The sequence below is a fragment of the Camelus dromedarius genome, chromosome 11 (genome assembly GCF_036321535.1).
Source record: "Camelus dromedarius isolate mCamDro1 chromosome 11, mCamDro1.pat, whole genome shotgun sequence".
Classification (NCBI taxonomy): domain Eukaryota; kingdom Metazoa; phylum Chordata; class Mammalia; order Artiodactyla; family Camelidae; genus Camelus; species Camelus dromedarius.
Window position 1 is genome coordinate 40226126 of NC_087446.1, and position 20282 is coordinate 40246407.

The window sequence follows — 20282 nt, forward strand, 5'->3', positions numbered from 1 at the left end:
TTGCTTTGGGTTTATTTTGCTTTTCTTTTTCCAGGTTTTTTTTTTTTCTTTTCTTTTTTTCCTTTATTTTTTGGGAGGGGGTGGTAATTAGGTTTGTATGTTTGTTTAAATGGAGGTACTAGAGATTGAACCCAGGACCTTGTGCATGCTAGGCATGCACTCTGCTAATGAGCTATACCCTCCCCTTTCCAGGTTCCTTAGGTAAAAGCTTAGATTATTAATTTAAGACTTTTCCTCTTTTCTTACATACACATTTGATGCTATACATATATTTTCTCAGCTTTACTCTGGCTGTGTACCATAGATTTTGATATGTTTTCTTCTCATTTTCATTCAGTTCAGTGTATTTTTTATTTCCCTTGGAACTTCCTTTTTGACTTATGAATTATTTAGAAATATGTTGTTTAGTTTCCAAGTGTTTGGAGATTTTCCTGTTATTCTTCTCTTATTGATTTCTAGTTTGATTCCATTGTGGTCAGAGAACACATTCTGTATTACTTCAATCCATTTAAAATTTTGAGTTTGGTTTTATGGCTCAGGATATGGTATATCTTGGTATATGTTTCATGGGTATTAAAAATACTGTTCTGCTGTAGTTGAGTGGAGTGTTCCATAACTGTCAATAAGATGCTTTTTGGCTGATGGTATTGTTGAGTTTTTCCACATCCTGCAGATTTTCTGTCTAGTTATTCTATCAGTTGAGAGAGGGGTATTAAAATCTCCAACTGTAATTGTGGATTTGTCTTTTCTTCTTTTGGTTCTATCAGTTTTCGATTCACATATTTTGCAGATCTGTTGTTTTGTGCATACACATTTAGGACTGCAATCTCTTCTTGATGAATTAACCCTTTCATCATTATATAATGTCCCTCTCTGTTTCTGCTAATTTTCTTTGCTCTGAAGTTTACTTTATCTAATATTAATATAGCCACTCCTGCTTTCCTTTGATTAGTGTTCATGTGATACATTTTTTTCCATTATTTACTCTCCACTTGCCTGTTTCTCTAGATTTGAAGTGAGCTTCTTGTAAAAAGCATATATTTGGGCTTTTCATCTACTCTGCCAGTCTCTGTCTTTTAATTGGTGTATCAAGACCATTAATATTTTATTCAATTATTAATACATTAGGGCTTAAGCCTACCATCTTATTTTTTGTTTTCTGTTTGGTCTCTCTGCCTTTTGTTTTTCTCTTTTCTTTTCCTTCCTGTGAGCTTCTTGAACATTTTTAAAATTCCATTTTTATTTGTCTGTAGTGTTTCTGAGTGTATCTCTTAGTACAGTTTTTTTAGTGGTTGCTTGCAGTATTATATAACATATATATAAACCATCACAGTCTACTGGTATCATTGTTTCACCAGTTCAAGTGAAGTATAAAAACCTTACTTCCCTTTATGTCCCCTTACCCTCCCCAATTTATGACATAATTATCTTGAAATATTTAATCTACACATATATTTAGAACCACATCAGACACTTATCATTTCTGCACCAACCATCAAACATAATTAGAAAACTCGAGGAGAAAGAAAACCTATTATGTTTACCCATATTTTTGCTTACCATGTTCTTTCTTCCTGATATCCCAAGAGTCCTTCTATCCTTTCCTTTCTGTTTAGAGAACTTTCTTCAGCTCTTCTTTTAGGATAGGTCTTCTGGTGACAAATTCTCCTAGTTTTCCTTCATCTCATAATGTCTGAGTCCCCTTTCATGCTTAAACGATATTTTTCACTGGTTACTATGTGCTTGATATTCTTCTTTACATCAACTTATCTTCCCTTAAATGTATTTAGAAAGGAAACATTATATTACTACCATAGTTCAAAAACCCTCATCACTTGCTGTGACTAGAAGGTACATATCAAAACACATGGATAACTACTTAAAAGCATTTAATTTCATTGTGTGTTCAGTTTCATCTTACGCACAACTCTAGATCAGGGAATGTGTGAGAGACCTAGGGCTGCATGCATGAAGTCTTCTGAGGGTGAGGACCCTTCCCACCTCCACCTGTACCAGGTGTGCAACAGCACAGAGAGACTCACTGCTTGCAGGTCAGCCTAGCACATCCCAAGGGAGAGGCCTCTATAGGGAGAAATCACTGTTGATGGTGGACTGCCAGTGTCTCCAGAAAGTAACAGTAATTCCACATTCTCTTGATTCTGGTGGGTTAAAAAAATGGTCAGATCTCAGCACTTCCCTTCGATTCAACTTGATGGTGTACTGGTACCATCTTTAGCTCTCATAGCAACCTCACCAAGCAGGCATTTTTTTAATCCACTTTGGAAGAGATCACCAAAGCTCAGAGAGGGTGAGCAACTTTCCGAAGGTCACAGAGCTAGTGAATGAGGAGCCAGGACTGGGACCCAGCCCCATTTGGCCTCCTTGTCCCTGTTTTAACCACTGCAAAGAACCCCTACCCAAGCCACCTGAAAATGGACTTTGGGATCAATCCTAGCACTCCTTTGTGAAGAAAAGAAAGTGTTTCAGTATCTTTTTAGGAGAGGAGTGAGGGGTCAGCGGAGGAAGGGAAAGAGATCAGCCCTGAAACCACAGGAGTCCCTCTCAGGAGGGTCTCCCGGTAACTGTGGTGTTAGGAACTTCACTTCACTCCCATTTAGTTCTATGGAGCTGCACAGTTCTGAGTCCCAAGGTCCCGAGCTCATCCTACAGGAACACATACTCAGCATTTTCCATGAAAGACCTGAACGTACCCAGTGGCATGCCAGTACTAACTGCTAACCTGCTGCTGTGTACTTGGGCCTCGCCAGGCCCGCCCCTCCCAGTCCAGGCCTCCCTCTCCGGGCTGCCCCACCTCCCAGGTCAGAGCCGACCTAAGAGCACCAAGCTGAAACGTGCCGCTCAGAGGTGAGTGTGGGCATCTGACTCAGTTCAAGGACACAGTGCAGAGTATTCTCCTGGGGCACTGGTCTCTGAAAGAGAAGTGGACAGGAAGCCTTGGAAATGACAGCATCTTTGGTGCTGGTGTCCGTCTCATCACCATCTTCCTTCACAACTGCCAACACTCAGGGCCTTGCCAGTGCCTGGCAGTTAGCAGATGCTCAATAAATATTTGAAGAAAGAATTCATGAATGGGTGGAGGCAAAGCTTAGGGTGTGGGGAAAGGTTTACATTTGTGAACCTTTTTTTTTTTTTCAAATGGACATATTGGGGATTGAACCCAAGACCTTGTGCCTGCAAAGCACGCACTCTACCGCTGAGCTATACCCTCTCCCATGAACCTCTGAGGGATGAATTAATCAAGCCCAGTGAACTGTTGATGTCCACTTTAACCCTCAACCCTTCCTCTTTCACTTTCTCTCCTGAACTTCTAGTGCTTTCATCATACTTATTCTGTCTCCTATTTAGGCAGACTTTAATTTAATAATAGACTTCATTTTTTGGAATGACTTTAGATTTACAGAAAAATTGAGAAGATAGCACAGAGAGTTCCCATACAACCCCTCACCTGCTTTCCTCCATTAACATCTTATGTTAGTGTGGGATGTTTGTTATAATTAGTGAACCAACATTGATCCATTATTGTTAGCTAAATTCCACACTTTATTCCTACTTCCTCAGTTTGTATATACTGGCTTTTTCTGCTCCAGGATTGCGTTCAGGACAGCACATTATATTTAGTTGTCATGCCTCTTTAGGCTTCTCTTGGCTAATAGAGTTTCTCAGACTTCCCTTGTTTTTGATGACCTTGACATTTCTTGAGGAGTACTGGTCAAATATTTTACAGGATGTCCCTCTAGTGGAATATGCAACGTTTGTCTCATGATTTAGACTGAAGTCGTGGGTTTAGGGAGGAAGATCACAGAAGTAAAGTACCATTCTCATCACATCAAGGGTTCATACTATCAATATGAATGATCACTGGTGACCATGACCTTGATCACATGACTGAGGTACTGTTCGCCAAGTTTCTCCATCACAAACTTACTCTTTTCCACCTCCCACACTTTCCAGACTGCTCTTTGGAATCGATTTGTGATATGCATCCCTCACTTTGGAGTAGGGAGTTATGCTCCTCCCAGATAGTTCCTAAGTATTTAAGGACTGAACATTTGAACAGACGTTGCCAGCCCTTATCTTTCCCTTCTCAGGTTGAAGTTAGGACATATTGAAGTTAGGAAGCAAGGCCAAGCTGTGAGTTCCTAGAGAGACAGGATCTTGCTCTGTTGGCCCCAGTACAGCTCCTTTCATAGTGCAGGTCACCTCTTAAGATGCTTAGTAAATACCTGTTGAACTGAATTAAATAACCACCACCACCAAAAAAAAAAAAAAAAAGCCCCACAGAAGGGTCCACTGGTTGCTCAGACCTCTCTTAAGGATCACCAAGTCCAAGAAGTGGATCTTCATTCCTCCCTGCACCAAGGTGGTGAGGCAGGGTCTGACTCACCAGCAAGGCTCCGAAGACAAACCCAAGTGCAGACAGTGAGACCAGCGCCATTGGTCACGTGGTCTGCACATAGCATCTTGTGGGTCACAGGTCTTGTCTTTCTTGTGATTTGCAATTACTTTTTGAGCATCCACAGTGTGTCTGGCACTCTGGGGTCACAGTGATGATGAAATACTTGAAGCAAAATCTAGATGTGCTATATTAGTTTCTATTGCTGCAGTAATAAAATACCATTTACTATCTCATGGTTTCCATGGGTCAGAAGTCCAGGCACAGTGTCTTGGCTAGGTTCTCTGCTTTGGGTCTCACAGGACCAAAATCAGGGCTGGGTTCCTTTCTAGAGACACTGGGGCAGAATCCGTTTGCAAGCTTGTTCAGGCTTGGGTAGAATTCAGTTCCTTGTGGTTGTAGAACTGGGTCCCATTTCCTTGCTGGGAGTCAGCTGGGGGTCACACTTTGCTCCTAGTGTCAGTGCCTGCATTCCCTCTCAAGTCACCAAGTGGATACACTGCCTTCAAGCAACAGTGTATCAGGTCCTTTTCAGGTTCCAATCCTTCTGGCTTCCTCTTCTCCCCCATCCCTTCTGAATTCGTCTTCCACCTCTAATTTTAAAGGCTCCTGTGATTACATTGGGCCTACCCGGATAATCCAAAGTAATCACCCTCTTTTAAGGTCATCTAGTTAGTGACCTTCATTACTCCCACCAAGTCCCTTTTGCCCTGAAAGAGAACCTTCTCACAGGTGTGGTATCTCATGACCTTGACAGTCCCGGGGATTAGAGCCCGCAATCTTCTAGGGACCATAGTTCTGCCTACCACACAGGGCACCTCCAGCACTAGTGTGCCTGGGAGTCACCTGTAGAGCATGTTAATGTGGATTCTGATTCAGTGGGCCTAGGGTGAGAGTCTGCATTTCTTGCAAGCCCCCAGGAGATACTGCTGCCGCTGGTCAATGGAAGCACATTTGTGTGGCATGGCTTGAGACCAGAGGAAACAAATTTACAGCCCCTAGCCCAAGACAGAATTTCAGTACATGAAACTTGTGGTTCTCAAACCTAAGGGAGCATCAGTATCACCAGAAGACTTGGTAAAATATTGATTGCTGGGCCCCACCCCCATCATTTCTGAGTCAGAAGATCTGGGACAGGACCTGAGGGTGTGCATTTCTAACAAGCTCCCAGGGGATGCTGATGCCACTGTTCTGGGGACCACACTTTGAAAACCACTACCTGGAGCCATGAGACAGTCACTCACTCTGTGAGTGTTAAGTGAGAGGAGCTTGTAACACCTTTTGGTCATAAGGCAGCATCTTTGAAAGTGGAATCCCTTCTGTCCAATATGGTTACATCCCACTAGGCACCTCTATGGATCCTGTCTGAGGTGACATGTCGCCTTCTAGGATCTCATCCACTTTGATCAAAGGGTTAGATTTTCTTTTCCTCTGTTGAGCTGTCATCCTCTTTCAGGAACACAGTGAAGTAGATTCCAGAATAGCTTGAACTGCTGACACCAGTAGTAGTCCCAAACCTATCTTTTAAAATCGAAAATAACATTTATTGTTTTTATTACCAAATCAACACTTGTTTGTTGTAGAAACTATGGATTAAAAAGAAAAGAGAAAACATCATAATCCCACCCAGAGGTAGCTACTCTATTTTTCCAGATCTTTTGCTATACATATCTGTCAACTCAAATATATATGTAGGGTTTTATTTCCAAATAAAACAAACTGTGTTATAGCCTACTTTTCTTAATATATTTTAAATTTCTATCTATCTAACCACTGTTTTAGCCCCTCATTTCAACCACCTTTACCCACTCAAAAGCATCCAAATGCTGTGAGTCCTGGCTGCCCTCCTGCACACCTGCAGTTGGAGAGAGGTTAATGAACAGCGTGGGCCCCAACAGGAAAGGAGGAAAAAACGTGAAGGACGGAGGCCAATCAGAATCAGGCTCCCTGAGCAATTGGGCAGCTGTAGTTTTGCATTGCAGAACTGTCCTCCCACACACACACACACACACACACACACACACTTTTTTTTGGAGAAAGCGATTCAGCTGAGTACTCCTGGATCCGGAAATGCCTCAGCACCAGAATCAAATTCGGAAGAAAACCGAATCAGGAGCGTTTGTGTCTTGGTAATGAAGGGCACAGGCACAGGCCTAAAAGGGCTTCCTGCTGCTATTTTCAGGGTAATTAGCTGCTTCTAGAATTTTGGAACATTAATAAAGGTGTGTTTGGGGTAAAAATTTATTTTCCACTCTATGAGTCACAAAATTTTTTTTCCAATGGATAGTGAAGAAGTGATTGGAGCAAGAGAGAAGGATTTAATTACACCTTAAACTTCCACCAATGAACCCACTAGAAAGAGACTGGACAAAAAGAGAAAGTAAATCCAGGGCCTGTTGGGCAAAGTGAACGTGTGATGTCCAGGGAATTGCTCTTGGAACCTGCAGTAAGGCTGTGGGTTCCTCTCGCCTGGGGGCAGGGAGAGGGGTGGATCAGTTCTCACACAATGGCTTGGATGAGGTCGTGCACAGCCCCCAGCAAGGTGTGCTGTTCTTTCTTTTCCACAGAACGAAGTGATCAGCCAGCAACTGTGTGTCATCTTCACTCACTGCTATGGGCCCTACCCGATCCCCAAGCTCACAGAGATCAAACGGAAACAGACCTCGCGCCTGGGTAAGTGAGTGCTTCCCCGGCTCTGCCCTGCGTGCGCTTCACTGGTGCTTTGTGACTTGAGGACAGGGAGGAAGCAAACACCATAAAAGAAGGTAGGAGTGTTGGGGGGCAAACAGGTAGATACACGAGTTAGGCAAGTGGAGATTAGGATATCACCTTTGTTATGTGATTACGCTATTTGGAGAACATGCCTTGGGGATGCGGACAAGGAGACTTGACGATACCTTGTCCCTCCAATTGATCCCCTTTCTCCCCTAGTCACAGACAGTGACAGACCTCCCAGGCCTCCCGAGCCCACGCACTTCCGGCAGCCAGGTAGAGTCCCAAAGAAGCTGCTCTGTGCCTGTCTGCTCTTCCCAGTCTCCCCTCTAAAAAGCCCCTCCTCCCTGAGATGGAACATGCAGGGGACAGTGACAGGCCAGAAGCATCCCCCTAATGGAAGTCCTTATGCAGGGAACTGGGAGGAGAGACGAGCAAGTGTTACCCCCTCCCCACACCATGTACACACACACCACGCACACTCATGCGCACGAGGGCTCCGTACCTGAGTGAGGAGACTGGACACCCTAAAATCCCGTCAGAGTAGCAGTCATCACTTTTCACTCTGCTTGGACACTTGCATTGAACGGGCTCCAGCCAAGCCCCTGACCTACCCTCTTTCAAGCAATCCCTGGGCCACTGCAGGAGGCAGGCAGTGTCAACCCAAGTCACGGCTGCAGACAGGGAGGCTCTGAAGAGGCTGCAGCATGAGTTCAGCTGGAACTGGAGGTTGAACCCAGTTTCCCCCCAAGCCGTAACCCCATCATGCTCCAGTCCTGGCTGCTGGGATTTTCCAGACGAAAACTTTCCATCAGGCACTGATTTCATTCGGAGAATCCTGGGTCCACTTGTAACATGGTTGATCAGCCTGAAACAGAGCTATTCTGTGGCAAGGACCTGTCTCCTCGCTGCGTGGGGAGTTTTAAAATATTGAAGTTAAAGGATTCCCTTTCTGATGAAGGTTGGGGACTGTCCTACTTCCTGTTTCGTTTTCCTATCAAGGCTGGGAAACATTGGAGAAATGGAAGCATCTGCAAAACTCTTATCCTTTAGCAAAACCCCTACTTTTGAGACAGACTAGCTAGTTTAAATTAGTGAAAAGGCTGAATTTATGAAACAGTTTTAAACTATTTTTATTCCTGTCATTAATGTGTTAATTTAAGTGCCACAACTTTTTTGCTAAAGTGAAAAATTTAGCAGTCAAAGGCTGGCTGGTTTTCTTTATGCCCATTCATGTGGGAAACCAGGATGTACTGTAAAATGGCAAGCAGTTATACCTTTAGAAAACAGGTATTAATTACAATACTATCAGGGCAACAAATTATAAAGACTGATCAAATTAACAGATTTGGAGATTGAAGGTTTCATTCCCAAGACATGGCAATAATCTCTGACGTCTGGTGTCTTACAAGACACCCTTGTTAGAGTAAACATTTGCCAGGGCTTTTTCAATGATGCAGCATAAAATCTGCTTTCCTCTAGCTGTAGGAGAGGAGGGTACATTTTTTTCCACCTGAATGTGCTGAGATTTCTTTGATCATCAATTAAAAGGGCCTGGTTTCCTGGCCAATCACTGGAATTCTGAGTTAGCACCAACAGAAGAAAGGCAGACCTGAGAGGCTCATAACTCACAATATGAAAGAAAAGGGGTATATTATAGTTATTAATAAGTGAAATAGAGAGCATAGAGTGCATCTTCAATACATTTCAAGCTGGGATAATGTAAAGATTGCCAAATAGTAGTTCTTTAGGGGCCTGCTTTAAAGGAAAGAGTGAGTAGTGGCAAAGGTCCCAAACTGGCATCTCTGTAGGACCAGTCAGGTCATATAAATGAATGAAATGGGTTTGGTGTAAGACAGTAGGGAGTGGTGGGGACTATGGCAAACTGGAGAGCATATGCCTGATTAAATTTTATAGTACATTGTCCTCTTTCCCTCCCAATGAATTACAGGAGAGAACAGTAAGAAGAGCTAAAGGTAGGAGATACTAGCCATTTAGGAAGTGATGGGGTTAGTGGGGTAAATGCTACTTGGAAGTGGACAGTGGGAGTGAGAAAGCCTGCACAGAGGGAAGCAGGTTGTCGAGAAGAGGGAGAAAATCACTCCAAACTGTTAATGGTCTTTAAAGCAAGTAGAGAAGTGAGTGTTAGTCAGCTCTGGGGCCTTCCCCTCTAGCCTGTCTTCCCTTTACCTGGATAGTCTTAGAAATTTGTTTTTTGTCTTTTTTTTTCATTTTTCAGTTTTATTAGGTAGAATTGTTACAGTTTGCACATATACAATGTCATATATTTTAATAAAAATTTTAAAGATAATGGGATTACAGGTGACTTGGACTTTTTACGCTTTTTGGATATGTTTTAGATTAAAACATTTTTAATGGGAAGAGGTGAGGTGGGTCTGTGTACTGACAGAGAAATATGAGTTGAGGACCCCAAGGCCCACCAGCTGGGGTGACACAGAGGCTGAGTGAGGACAGTCAGCCGGGAAGGCAAATTTTGGGTCCAAATTACAGCAGGGGCTGGACAAAATGGGGCCAGGCCAGGGGTCTGACTTAGAAACCAAGTGGGGTGGAGCCAGGTAGGGGTAGGAGTGTTGCACAGGGTGTTGGTGGATTTTCCCAAGACGGAAGTGCTGAGCTGAGGACTGGCACCTCCTGTAGCCCCAGGAAAAATGGCTAAAATGGCAGGCAAATTGGAGGATCCTAGTGCTGAATGAATGACTCAGGCCCTTGAGTCAGAATGTCCAAGTGCACACCCTGCCTTCTCCAGCTGCACTAGTCTGACCAAGTCACTGTAACTTATGGGCTTCAGTTTCCCCAGCTGCACACCTGACAGCGGTCCTGCTCTCCCAGGACTGAATGAGTTTACACATGTTAGTGCCAGCTTGCAAAGTGCCTGGTGTGTTGTGAGTGCTCAGTGAGTACTAGAGGACTAGTTGTACAACCAGTTGTACAGCTTCTTTGTTAGTCTTGGAGATGAGGCCAGGCGAGCGGCTCATTTGCCTCTAACCCTGAAAGAAGGGCTTGGGTTTGGAATCACCTGGAACACAGCAGCAAGGAGGCAGCCCTTCAGAACCACCTCCATCAGGCAGGGAGGGCGTAGAGCTGGAGGAGGAGGAGCAAAGTGAGGACGTGTGACCTTCCTAGAGGCCCGATGGGTGGATGTTCACCTTCCACACCTGACGGACATCTGAACTCAGGCCATGGGCGAGTCTTCTAAGGGGAGATGCTACATTTAATCACAAATAAGCTATGAAGATTCCCTATGAAAAATCGAATTTGAGTGATGCATTCCTTTGATTGATTCTGTCTCCTGTTTGGTCAGTGTCTCCCCACTATGTTATTGCCATGGCTTCCCTGTCAGCTCTTCTGGGCATTTTCCAAAAGAAGAATCCAAACCTCACCCTTCTCTCCACTAAAGCTGCCCTCTCTCCCTTTCCTGTTCCAGATCCTCATTTCCTTAACAATAAAGAAATGTCAGATGTTACCTTCCTGGTAGAAGGAAGACCATTTTATGCTCACAAAGTGCTGTTATTTACAGCCTCTCCAAGGTATGTGTCATCAATTTTGAAAGCACTGAATTATGAGGGTGGTTATTGCTATTACTGTTCTCTGAAATTCAATTTTGGTGGTATCATCACAGAACTGGCAGATTATCTTCTCAAAATCAAAAACTGGAGAGTACAGGGCATTTGTGCACCTGCGTTCAGGCAGCATGATTCTCAGAGACAAAAGATGGAAGTCATCAAGGAGTCCATCAGTGGAGGAATGGATAAAAAAAAAATGGAGTGTTTTCAGCTCTAAAAAGGAAGGCAGTTCCAATATATGCTGCAACATAAATGAACCTGGGGACATTATATGCAATGAAATACCCCTGTCACAAAAAGACAAATAATGCATGATTCCCATTTATATGAACCTAGAGTCATCGACTCTAGAAGGGTGGTTGCAGGGCTGGAGGAGGGGGAATGGGAAGTTGTTGTTTAATGGGGATGGGGCAGTCCTGGAGACAGGTTGCACAATGATGTGAATATACTTCTCATAAACATTACACTTAAAAATGATTAAGACAGGAAATTTTATGTTATGTGTTTTCTAATCACAATTTGAAAAAAAAAAAAGAGTACAGGGCAGACACTAGCATAATCAGCAGCTTTTGTGGGGCTTAGACAAGCCATCATTCCTCTGGACAGATGGAGTGTGTACCAGGCACGGAGCTTCGTGAGCAGAGCGTGGGTTGGAGTGTAGCCCCCTCAGCCAGGTGTCCTCATGCACCCTGACAGCTCATACACTGCAGCCTTCAAAGTCCTGCTCTGCAAATATCAGGGAACTTTGGTGTAAGCCACCTGAAATACACAGGTCCTGAACTTTATGTTTCCCTAACCTGGAGCTGACAACAGTATAATACCATCCCTGCGAGCTCTGCTATGGCCTTTCCTCCTCCTTTCTATTTGCATTGAGATGAAGTTGACCATTTAGAACCACATTATTCAAGGACCTGAACAGGAATAGATGAAGCAGGGCAGAGGAGTGATGCTGAAGTGAGGAGGAGGCAGACTGTAGAGGGTAGGGACTCTGGGATCCAGAAACAGAGCCCACTTCCAGCTTGCTTATGAATGTGTGTGGCCAATGATGCTCCCTGGTTCCTAAAAGCATCCTAGCATCTCCAGTATCCCCCCAAAACCAAATACCCTGTGTCTGCTTTGCCACCACAAGAAAAATACATTGTCCTTTCCATGGTTCTCAGTTATGAAGCCATAGAAAAACCAGATCAATATAGTACCAATGTTAATTTCCTTGTTTCAGAAAGATACCATGGCTGTGTAGAATGTTAACACTGGGGGAAGCTGGGGGAAGGGCATACTGGAACTCTTTGCACTATCTTTGCAATTCTTTTATAAATCTAAAATTATTTCAAACTTAAAGTATAATTTTTAAAAAGAGGCACATCTTGGCTTATTCCTAAATGTATTGAGTATCAGTATATTGTGCTGACTGGGTCTTTACCCACAAGGAGCTTGGCTTAGTCAGTGGCAGGAATATGCGTCTAAAACCCTAGACAGAAAAGGTCACCTGTGGGGAGATCGTTAGGTAGTCAACAGATGTTGATTAGATACCTGTGATGCATCAGGTCCAGCCTGGTGCAGGCTCTGAGGATGCAGCAGAGACAGAAAGGCAGAAGTCCCCGTCCTCTTGGAGCAAAGGGTGTGTGGGAGGTGGGAAGAGGGAGTTGGTAAGCTCGGTGGACACCAGAGGAGCTTGAAGCCTGAGGTCAAGAAGGACTCCCTAAAGGAGGCAGCCTTTGTGATGGGCCCTGCAAGGTGGACAGGGTTTTAAAAGGCATTTGTTCACCTCCAGTCACCTGTTTGAGAAATAATTTAACAGTTCCAAACACTGTTTTTAACTTTAGAGTTTTAACTTTAAATTGGATTTGGTAAATTGGTATCATAGCAGAGAAGGGGCATTAAATTAAGAAACCTATGGATATGTCATTGTGTTTCCAAGTGAGGGAGATACAAGATATTCCATGTTTCTGTCAACCGAGAGCTGAGTTTCTTGCAAGCTGTGGATGTGTTGGTGAGTCTTCTTAGCTCTCTTCTTGCGTTCTTGTTCAGGTTCAAAGCACTCCTCTCCAGCAAACCAACAAATGACAGCACCTGCATAGAGATCGGATATGTGAAGTACCCCATCTTTCAGGTGAGCCCCTGCTGTGGCCTGGAGCCCTACTGGTGGATGCAGGGCACTGGTGAGTCACTCCAGTCCTCCACCTGTGTGTCAGCCACTGCACTGAGTCATCCTCAGTCTCTGGCACTCTTGGCCCTTGTCCTCACACTGCCCCTCCCATTTACCATCCATTCATGCCCATAGCATTAATTGAGCACCTACTATGTACCTGACACTCTGCTGGGCCCTGGGGACACAGGGATAAAGGACATTCCTGTCCTGGAGACTCAGCCTGGAGGAGATAACTCTGATCAATTTCAGTATGAAGTGGGGTGCATGTGAGAGAGGGGTGAACCAACATGCTATGGCAGCTCAGACTGGGGAGACTGAGGAGGGCCCTTGGATGGGGTGTTAGCTGAAATACTGAAGGTTGGGGAGAAGCTGGCCAACCATAGGGAAGCGTAAGGCTTAAGAAAGGAGTTAGAACATTCCAGGCAGAGAACAGCAGGTATGAAGTCCCCAAATGTGGTTGAACCCATGTGATCAGGAACCAGTGGACTTTAAGGAATCCAGTGTCATTTTAACATTGGTCTGAACCTCACGTACATTAAATAGGAGAGGATGGTTTGTCAAAGGCCGGACGATGTTAACATGTCTCCCTCTGTTTGGGGGAAGTTGATACCGTCCATGGATTCGGTTTGTGGGGCACCTCTGAGAGGGCACAACAACTGTCTTACATTTTCCTCCTTCCTTCATGCCTGATTCATAAATCCTGCCCCACAATGACATTCTTGCAGCTGATAGAAATTCACACCCCAGCCAGCTTTGCAGCCCTATTTCCAGAGCTCCGAGTATCATCTGGGCATGAAGTCTGGTGGGCTGCTTGCATCACAAGGTGGATGGGCGATTGTTGGGAGATTTTGGTCCCTCCATGCTGTCCTCCCACAGTCAATGTGGACGACCTGGGGATGGAAGTTAGAGAGGTCTGAACAGGACCTGTTCCCTCCAGTTCAGTTCTGGAAGGACAGCCTTAGGAAGAAAACACAGGTGGGGAAGACTCAGGCTGGCCCTCTAGAGACTCATGTTCCAGGAGGGTTGGTGAGACAACTCAGAGATAAGCCAGAGGCAAAGATGGCTGTGACCAGGGTCGTTGGACAGGGGTCCTGATCTGGGATCTGAAGGACAGAGCTGCATTTCAGGATTTAAATGCTGCATTCCCCAGTTTAAAATCATTGTCCCTCATATGACCTTGAACAAATTGCCCAGCCTTTCTGAGCCTTAGTTTCCTCATCTGGTGAGTAGAAAAGAGAGAGTATTCCAGAGGAAGGAACAGCATAAACAAAGGCACAAAAATGGGAAGTTGAGGGAAAGTGATTATAGTCCATTTGGCTGTGTCTTAAGTTATATTAGAGACTGAAAAGATGCATTGGAACCACGTAGTATAAACCAAGTGTGGCAAGCCAGATGGTGGTTCTTCCTTCCACTATTGACCCTGGTCCCCCAGATCCCGCTTTTCAGAGGGCTGCCAGGAAGCCACCATGCCCCCACACTAAAGCTCTAAAACCCATTGAGGTACCTCTATTTCCACCATTAGAGATGCATTCCTTTGGTTATCTTGAAACTTCAAAATAAAGAATCCTTCTCAAATAACCATGGGCAAGACTCTTCTCTGAGCCTCATTTTCCTCATTTTAAAAAGGTCATCATTATAATCATAAACTAAAAGTTAATCATTCCTGATCACATGAGTTCTTGCCAAGATTAGCAAGTAAGACGATATGAGGAAATGATTGACTTGGAAGTTTTTAAGTAGGTTGTTATTTTTCAATATCATAACTGATAAACCACCTCCCTCCTAAGCACAATACCCCAGGGAATAGGTTACTTTTGACTAAGCAATGGGGAAAGGCTGAAGAGGTTTCCAAGGACAAGGCCCACTGGGATAGAGGTAGTAGAGAGGAGGCTAGAACCCCAAGGTGGGCTGGGGAATCAGCACACCCCCAGACATCCAAGTGCCTGTTTCCCTCTTTTCTCAGCCCCTCCCCACATTTTCTACTGAGAGCAAATTGGCCACAGCCCTGTCCACAATGGTGGCGGCTTTGAGTCTGAAAGTTTCCATGGAGCTGCTGTTGTACTTTAGGGTTAGGGGTGGGGAGGGCAGTGAAGAAACCTTTATGAGACTCCAACAATGAATGAGTCACTGAGCTTTGCTTGCACGTAGTTATCTGGATTATTCTTGCCACTTTTAGAGATGGAGAAACGGAGGGCCAGAGAACTTATCCTTGATGCTAGGCAGTGACAGAGTCAGAATTTGAACCCAGTCTATCTGGTGCCAAAGCCAAGGTACTTGGTTCTGGAACATCCATTCTAAAGCAGGAGAGTGATGAAGGCAGCTCTCGTTTCTTGTGCGCTAAATATGTGTAAGGCTCAAAAGGGGGTTCTCAGCCTCAGCTGCGCAGTGGAGTCAGCTGGGAGGCTTTGGAAATTCCCAATGTCCAGGCTATAAATCAGAATCTGGGCTGGGGCCCAGACATCAGTATTTTGAATTCTCTGCCCTCTGCCATCACCAGTGTGCAGCCTGGGTGGAGAACCAGTGCTCTAAGTTACTGCGGTTCTTGGACCTTGGTAGGCATTGGAATCTCTGGTGGACCTGGTGGTGGGGTGGAGGGAGTTGCTTGTTAAGACACAGAAAACTTGCTAAAGTGCAGATCCTGGGCCCCACTCCCAGAGTTCCTAATTCTGTAGGCCTGGGGTGGGGCCCAAGAATTCATAGTTCTTACCAGAACCCAGGTGATGCTGATGCTGCTGGTCCAGGGACCCCACTCTGAGGACCACTGCCTGCATCATCTCATTCAGTCCTCCCAGCTGCCCCTCCAGGTAGCTCTTCTCCCAGCCTACAGACAGGGCACAGCCTCAGAGAGGTGGAGGGAGGGACCTGAGCTCCCACTGCCCATCACAGCCAACCTGAGCATCAGACCCAGGCCTGGCTGATTCCCAGATCTGATCTCTTAACTGCCTCCCAGCTGTGGGGTCTTGGTTCCTCCCTAAAAATCACCCAGCCCGGAAGAAAGAAACTCAGGCCTGTTAGAGTTTGGAGCAGAAGGTAGATGCTGGAAACTGCCCACCCCCCATCTCTCTGAGTGCTCGTGGAGGGGACGCTTAGGCCATCAAACCTGGGACTAATGTTGGGGGGGGTATGTGTAATCAGAGCCCTGCTTGTAGTAAGCACTCAATAAATGTTTGCTGCAAGGACTCATTGAATGAGAGACCTACCTGGGAAAGCTCGGCCCCGGAGAAATCGGAGGCCTGTAATTACTTTGACTGGGGAAGGTTTCCCGGCCACATTAGCCTCAAGTTACTGTAATAGGCAGGGAAGATTTAGCAGGCCCCGAGGACTTTTCCATGCGCCTGCCCCTTCCCCATAAAATGAAGAAAAGCCTCATTTGTGGCTCGAAATAAGCCAAGTAGGGCTGAATCTGACCCAGAAGGAGGCTCCCAGGGGCCTGTTCACTTCACTTCCATGCTGACAGAAGAATTTTAGTAAATGAGATGGCTTTGAGTTTCCTCCCTGCAAGACTGTTTAACATCACACGTGGGCAAGAGCCCCATGCAGCTGAAGCTGCACCTGGAAGCGGGGCCTCCATGAGGCTGTGTACACCGTTTAAATCCTGCTTCATGCGGGTTGGCAGCTGCCAAGAAAAATAACTCCAGAAACAGGCCCTTTGGCCTAATAAGGGTCCATTTCACCCCCTTGCAGAAAAGGGTTGTGCTGGCTGAGTCTGAAGGTGGCACAAGACAGCCCAATTTAAATTCCATTAGCCCCAGGATATCCATCTACTAAAAAGCAACGTTTCGAGTCAGCAGCCCAACCTTGAAGAAATGAGATATCATGATGGAGAAGCGCTTTGTAACTGGAGAGGCCCTGTGTTTGGGGCAGTTATTATTATGGCTCTTACCATTATTATTATTGCTTTTATTAAAGAGAGGTGCTAGGGGAATAAATTGATTTTAATAAAGCCAATATCCCAACATTCGCCAACATGGCGTTTTAGATGCTTATGACCCATCAGGGTGACAGAGGGGAGAAGGGTAAACAGTGCCCTGTTATCATTTCACAAAGCCTCAGCTGTCAGCATTTAAGCACCACCATCTCTGCGACAGGCAGGTGGTCAGTACACGGGAGACCCTAACACAAACGAGGAAGGGGAGAATTCGTGATTAAAGTACGCTTGCTACAGGCAGGCACTGGGGATGCAGAGACAGACAGGACACAGTCTATGCCTTCAGACTCCAGGAGGAAATAGCTGCAGTTGTGGATGGTGTGCTGCCCAGCACACGGTGGAAAATAGCTAAAAGGTCTGAGGAGGCTTCACAGAGGTGACCACTGAGCTGGATCCCGAAATGGGGGCCAGAGTTCAACAGGTAGATAAGAGAAGGGCATCCCAGCAGAGGGGGCAGTGTGGGCAAAAGGAGTAAAAGAGAAGGTGGTAAGTTCTGATAAAGGCAAATGGTTGGGAGTGGTCACTGTATAAAAGGCAGATATTATCAAGATTAGAAGGAGAGAAGGGCAGAGTGGCAGATGATATCTGAAAAAGTAAATTGATCCCTAGCAGCTGTATTCATGACAGCAAAGAAGTGGAAAACACCCAAATGTCCGTCAGCTGATGAATGAATAGATAACACAAAATGTGGTACATCCACGCAACGGGATATTGCTCAGCAATTTTTTAAAAAGTGGTATGTGTGACAACAGGGTTAATCTTGAAAATATCACACTAAGTGAGAGAAGCCAGACAGAAAAGAGCACATATTGTACGATTCCATTTATATGAAATGTTCAGAACAGGCAAATCATAGTGATTGTCAGGACAGGCACAAGGAGGAAATGGGAGAGACTGTTAATAGGCACGTGGTCTCTCTTGGGGGTGTTGAAAATGTTCTAAAATTAGATTGTAGTGATGATTGCACAACGTTGTAAATATACTAAAAACCACTGACCTGTATACATTAAATCAAAGCATCTTGTGTTATGTGAACTATAGCTCAGTAAAACTCTAAACAATATATTTTTTAAAAAACGATTACTGTAAACACCCATACAAAAAGTAGATTGAGATCAGTCACAAAGGATGTTGAATGGCAAAGTGGCAGTGCATGGCAGAAGGATCAATAGAAAAAGATTTCTTGAACTTCAGAGAAAATTAAAGAGCTAACATTTGCTGAGTTTTGGCCATGCACCTGCCAGGCCCCTGCTCGGCCTGTTACATATATCGACTCATTTAATCCTCATCACAACCCCATGAGGTAAGTAATATTATCCCCACTTTACATATGATGAAACTGAGGCACAGAGAGCCTAACTTAATTCAGGCCAACCAGCTTTTTAGCGGCAGGGCCAGATCAGATATGGAAGTAGCCTAGCTCCAGGGTCCTTGCTCCTAACCACTGCCCTGTATTGGTCACGGACTATCAATGTCTGAAGGGACCATAAAGAACAGCCCAGTCTAAGCTCCACATTTTACAGGTGGCCAAAGATGGGATATAAACAGTCTACAGATTTTTCCAACACAGCTGCCCTAGGACCAGTCAGGTTAAGTTAGTGTGTCAGACAGGCAGGCAGAAGAAAATTGAGAGTGGTGGAGACTGTGGCCAACTGGAAAGTATACACACTACCTGAAAAATTAACACTCAGTTTCATAGGAGGTGGTGACAGCCAATACTAACACATCTGTGGGCTTCATTCTACTTAAAGAATACCAGTTTGCAAAGCTCTGGGACTTTGCGCACCATCCAGGCATCCTGAGTCATATGAACAAAGCCTGGCTTAGACAGTTCTCATCATCAATGAAACACTGAAACTCTGGACCCCTAATAGCTTCATCTTAGATCTTGTTGAGTTGTAATAAGGAGCAGGTAGCTCACTGTGGCCCAGAGCCACCCTCTGGAACTTAACAAGTTTTAGTCACACTGGGCCGTGTTCCCAGGGGAGCTGCCGCTGGCGCAGGGTCTTTAAGCCACACCATGTGTGCTGCAGTTCTGGGCAGCACGATGGGGTGGGAGGTGGGAAGACAACTGTAGATGGGGGAGAAAACTGTCCTGGGGAGCAGAGCTTAGGATTGTTTAGTTTCACCCTGGGGGTGGACTTGGAACCCAGGGAGAACCACAGGGGGACAGATCGCAGCATGCTGCAAGGAAGAGTATCAAGCTTGTAAAACTCTTACATGGAACTCCTTCTGAAAGGCATTGATCAAGCAGGAATGGCCACCACTGGGAAGGGCTGTCATACAGGGGTTCAAAGCAGCCAGCCTGGGTGGCTTTAAGATGATTGTGTCTTTGATGCTTTGCCCTATGTCCTTTCTTCCAGCTGGTCATGCAGTATCTCTACTACGGTGGCCCAGAGTCACTTCTCATTAAAAACAACGAGATAATGGAGGTAAGGAATCAGTTGTGTCACTGAGTGGGTAGCATGCATGGGCAGTGCCTTGTGGGGTTTTCATTTGGATGCAGGCTTTGGGGTCCTGCCTGCCTCCTTAGATCTCCTAGGGGCTTCTCATCAGAGCCCTTCCCTGGAAGGCTGGGGTGCTGGGTGCGCTAGTCCAAGCCCTTTTAATAGCAACTGAGTGAAACCCAATTTTAACTGGCTTTGGGAGGGGTGGAGTAAAGGAAATTTACCAAAGAGTCTGAGGCCAGCACTAGCTCCAAGCACAGCTGGGGCTCTAACAACATCATCAGGAACTATCCTTGACTTCTCCCTTGTCATTTGTAAGAGAAATGTATCATCTAAAAAGCATCCCTCAAATCTCAGCATGTCCACTGAGGCAGAAGCTGAGAGCCGGTTACAAAACTCTCCCAGCTTCACTCAGATCCCTCATCCCTGCAGCTCTCTGGCCTTCTCCACCTCCTGTCTACCTCTCCTTACTCAGCCTGTTCTCCCCTCCCTGCTCTGTGGGCCTTGTTTCTGCTCTTGCCTATTCAAAGCCAAGATTGCCCCTCCTCCTTCCTAGAAGTGGAACCCTTGTGTCAAAGCTGGTAGCTTTGAACCAGAAGTCAAAATCACTCCAAAAATCCTTAGCAAAATAACTAGGGCCCCGTTCACCCTGAAGGCCAGGGTGGCTGATGAGAGATGTCAGAACACTATCAGTTATTCAAAAGGTGACCCCACATGGTGGTTCAAACATGGGCTCTGGGCCAGACTGGGTTTCAATCTAGGCCCTGCCCCTTCTGAGCTCTATGATCTTGGACAAGTAATTTAACTTCTCTGAGCCTCCGTTTCCCAACCTGTAGAATGGGGATAACAATATCCATCTCACTGGGTTTTGAAGATCTTAAGAGTTTCTATTTGTAAGGTGTGGACAGTGCCTGGCATGCAGTGAGGGCTGCAGAGCCTACATGTTCACTGTGTCGTACTTTTCTCCTTACTCTGGGAAACCTTCTGTGGTCACACATCCTCCCCAAAGTTACTCTCTTGTCTCTTCTCTGACACTTCACTACCTCAG

The 20282-nt window shown here is 45.3% G+C and overlaps 1 protein-coding gene across 3 annotated transcripts in view; it reads left to right on the forward strand.

The window, feature by feature from the left end:
- ABTB3 (ankyrin repeat and BTB domain containing 3) overlaps window positions 1-20282 on the forward strand; it is a 292822-nt gene that overhangs the window by 262951 nt on the left and 9589 nt on the right. For all 3 annotated transcript variants that reach the window (XM_031462829.2, XM_031462828.2, XM_064491689.1), the window contains 4 exons: window positions 6982-7087; window positions 10572-10674; window positions 12739-12820; window positions 19151-19219. In XM_031462829.2, the coding sequence (XP_031318689.1) occupies window positions 6982-7087; window positions 10572-10674; window positions 12739-12820; window positions 19151-19219 (360 nt within the window). The remainder of the gene's footprint in view (window positions 1-6981; window positions 7088-10571; window positions 10675-12738; window positions 12821-19150; window positions 19220-20282) is intronic.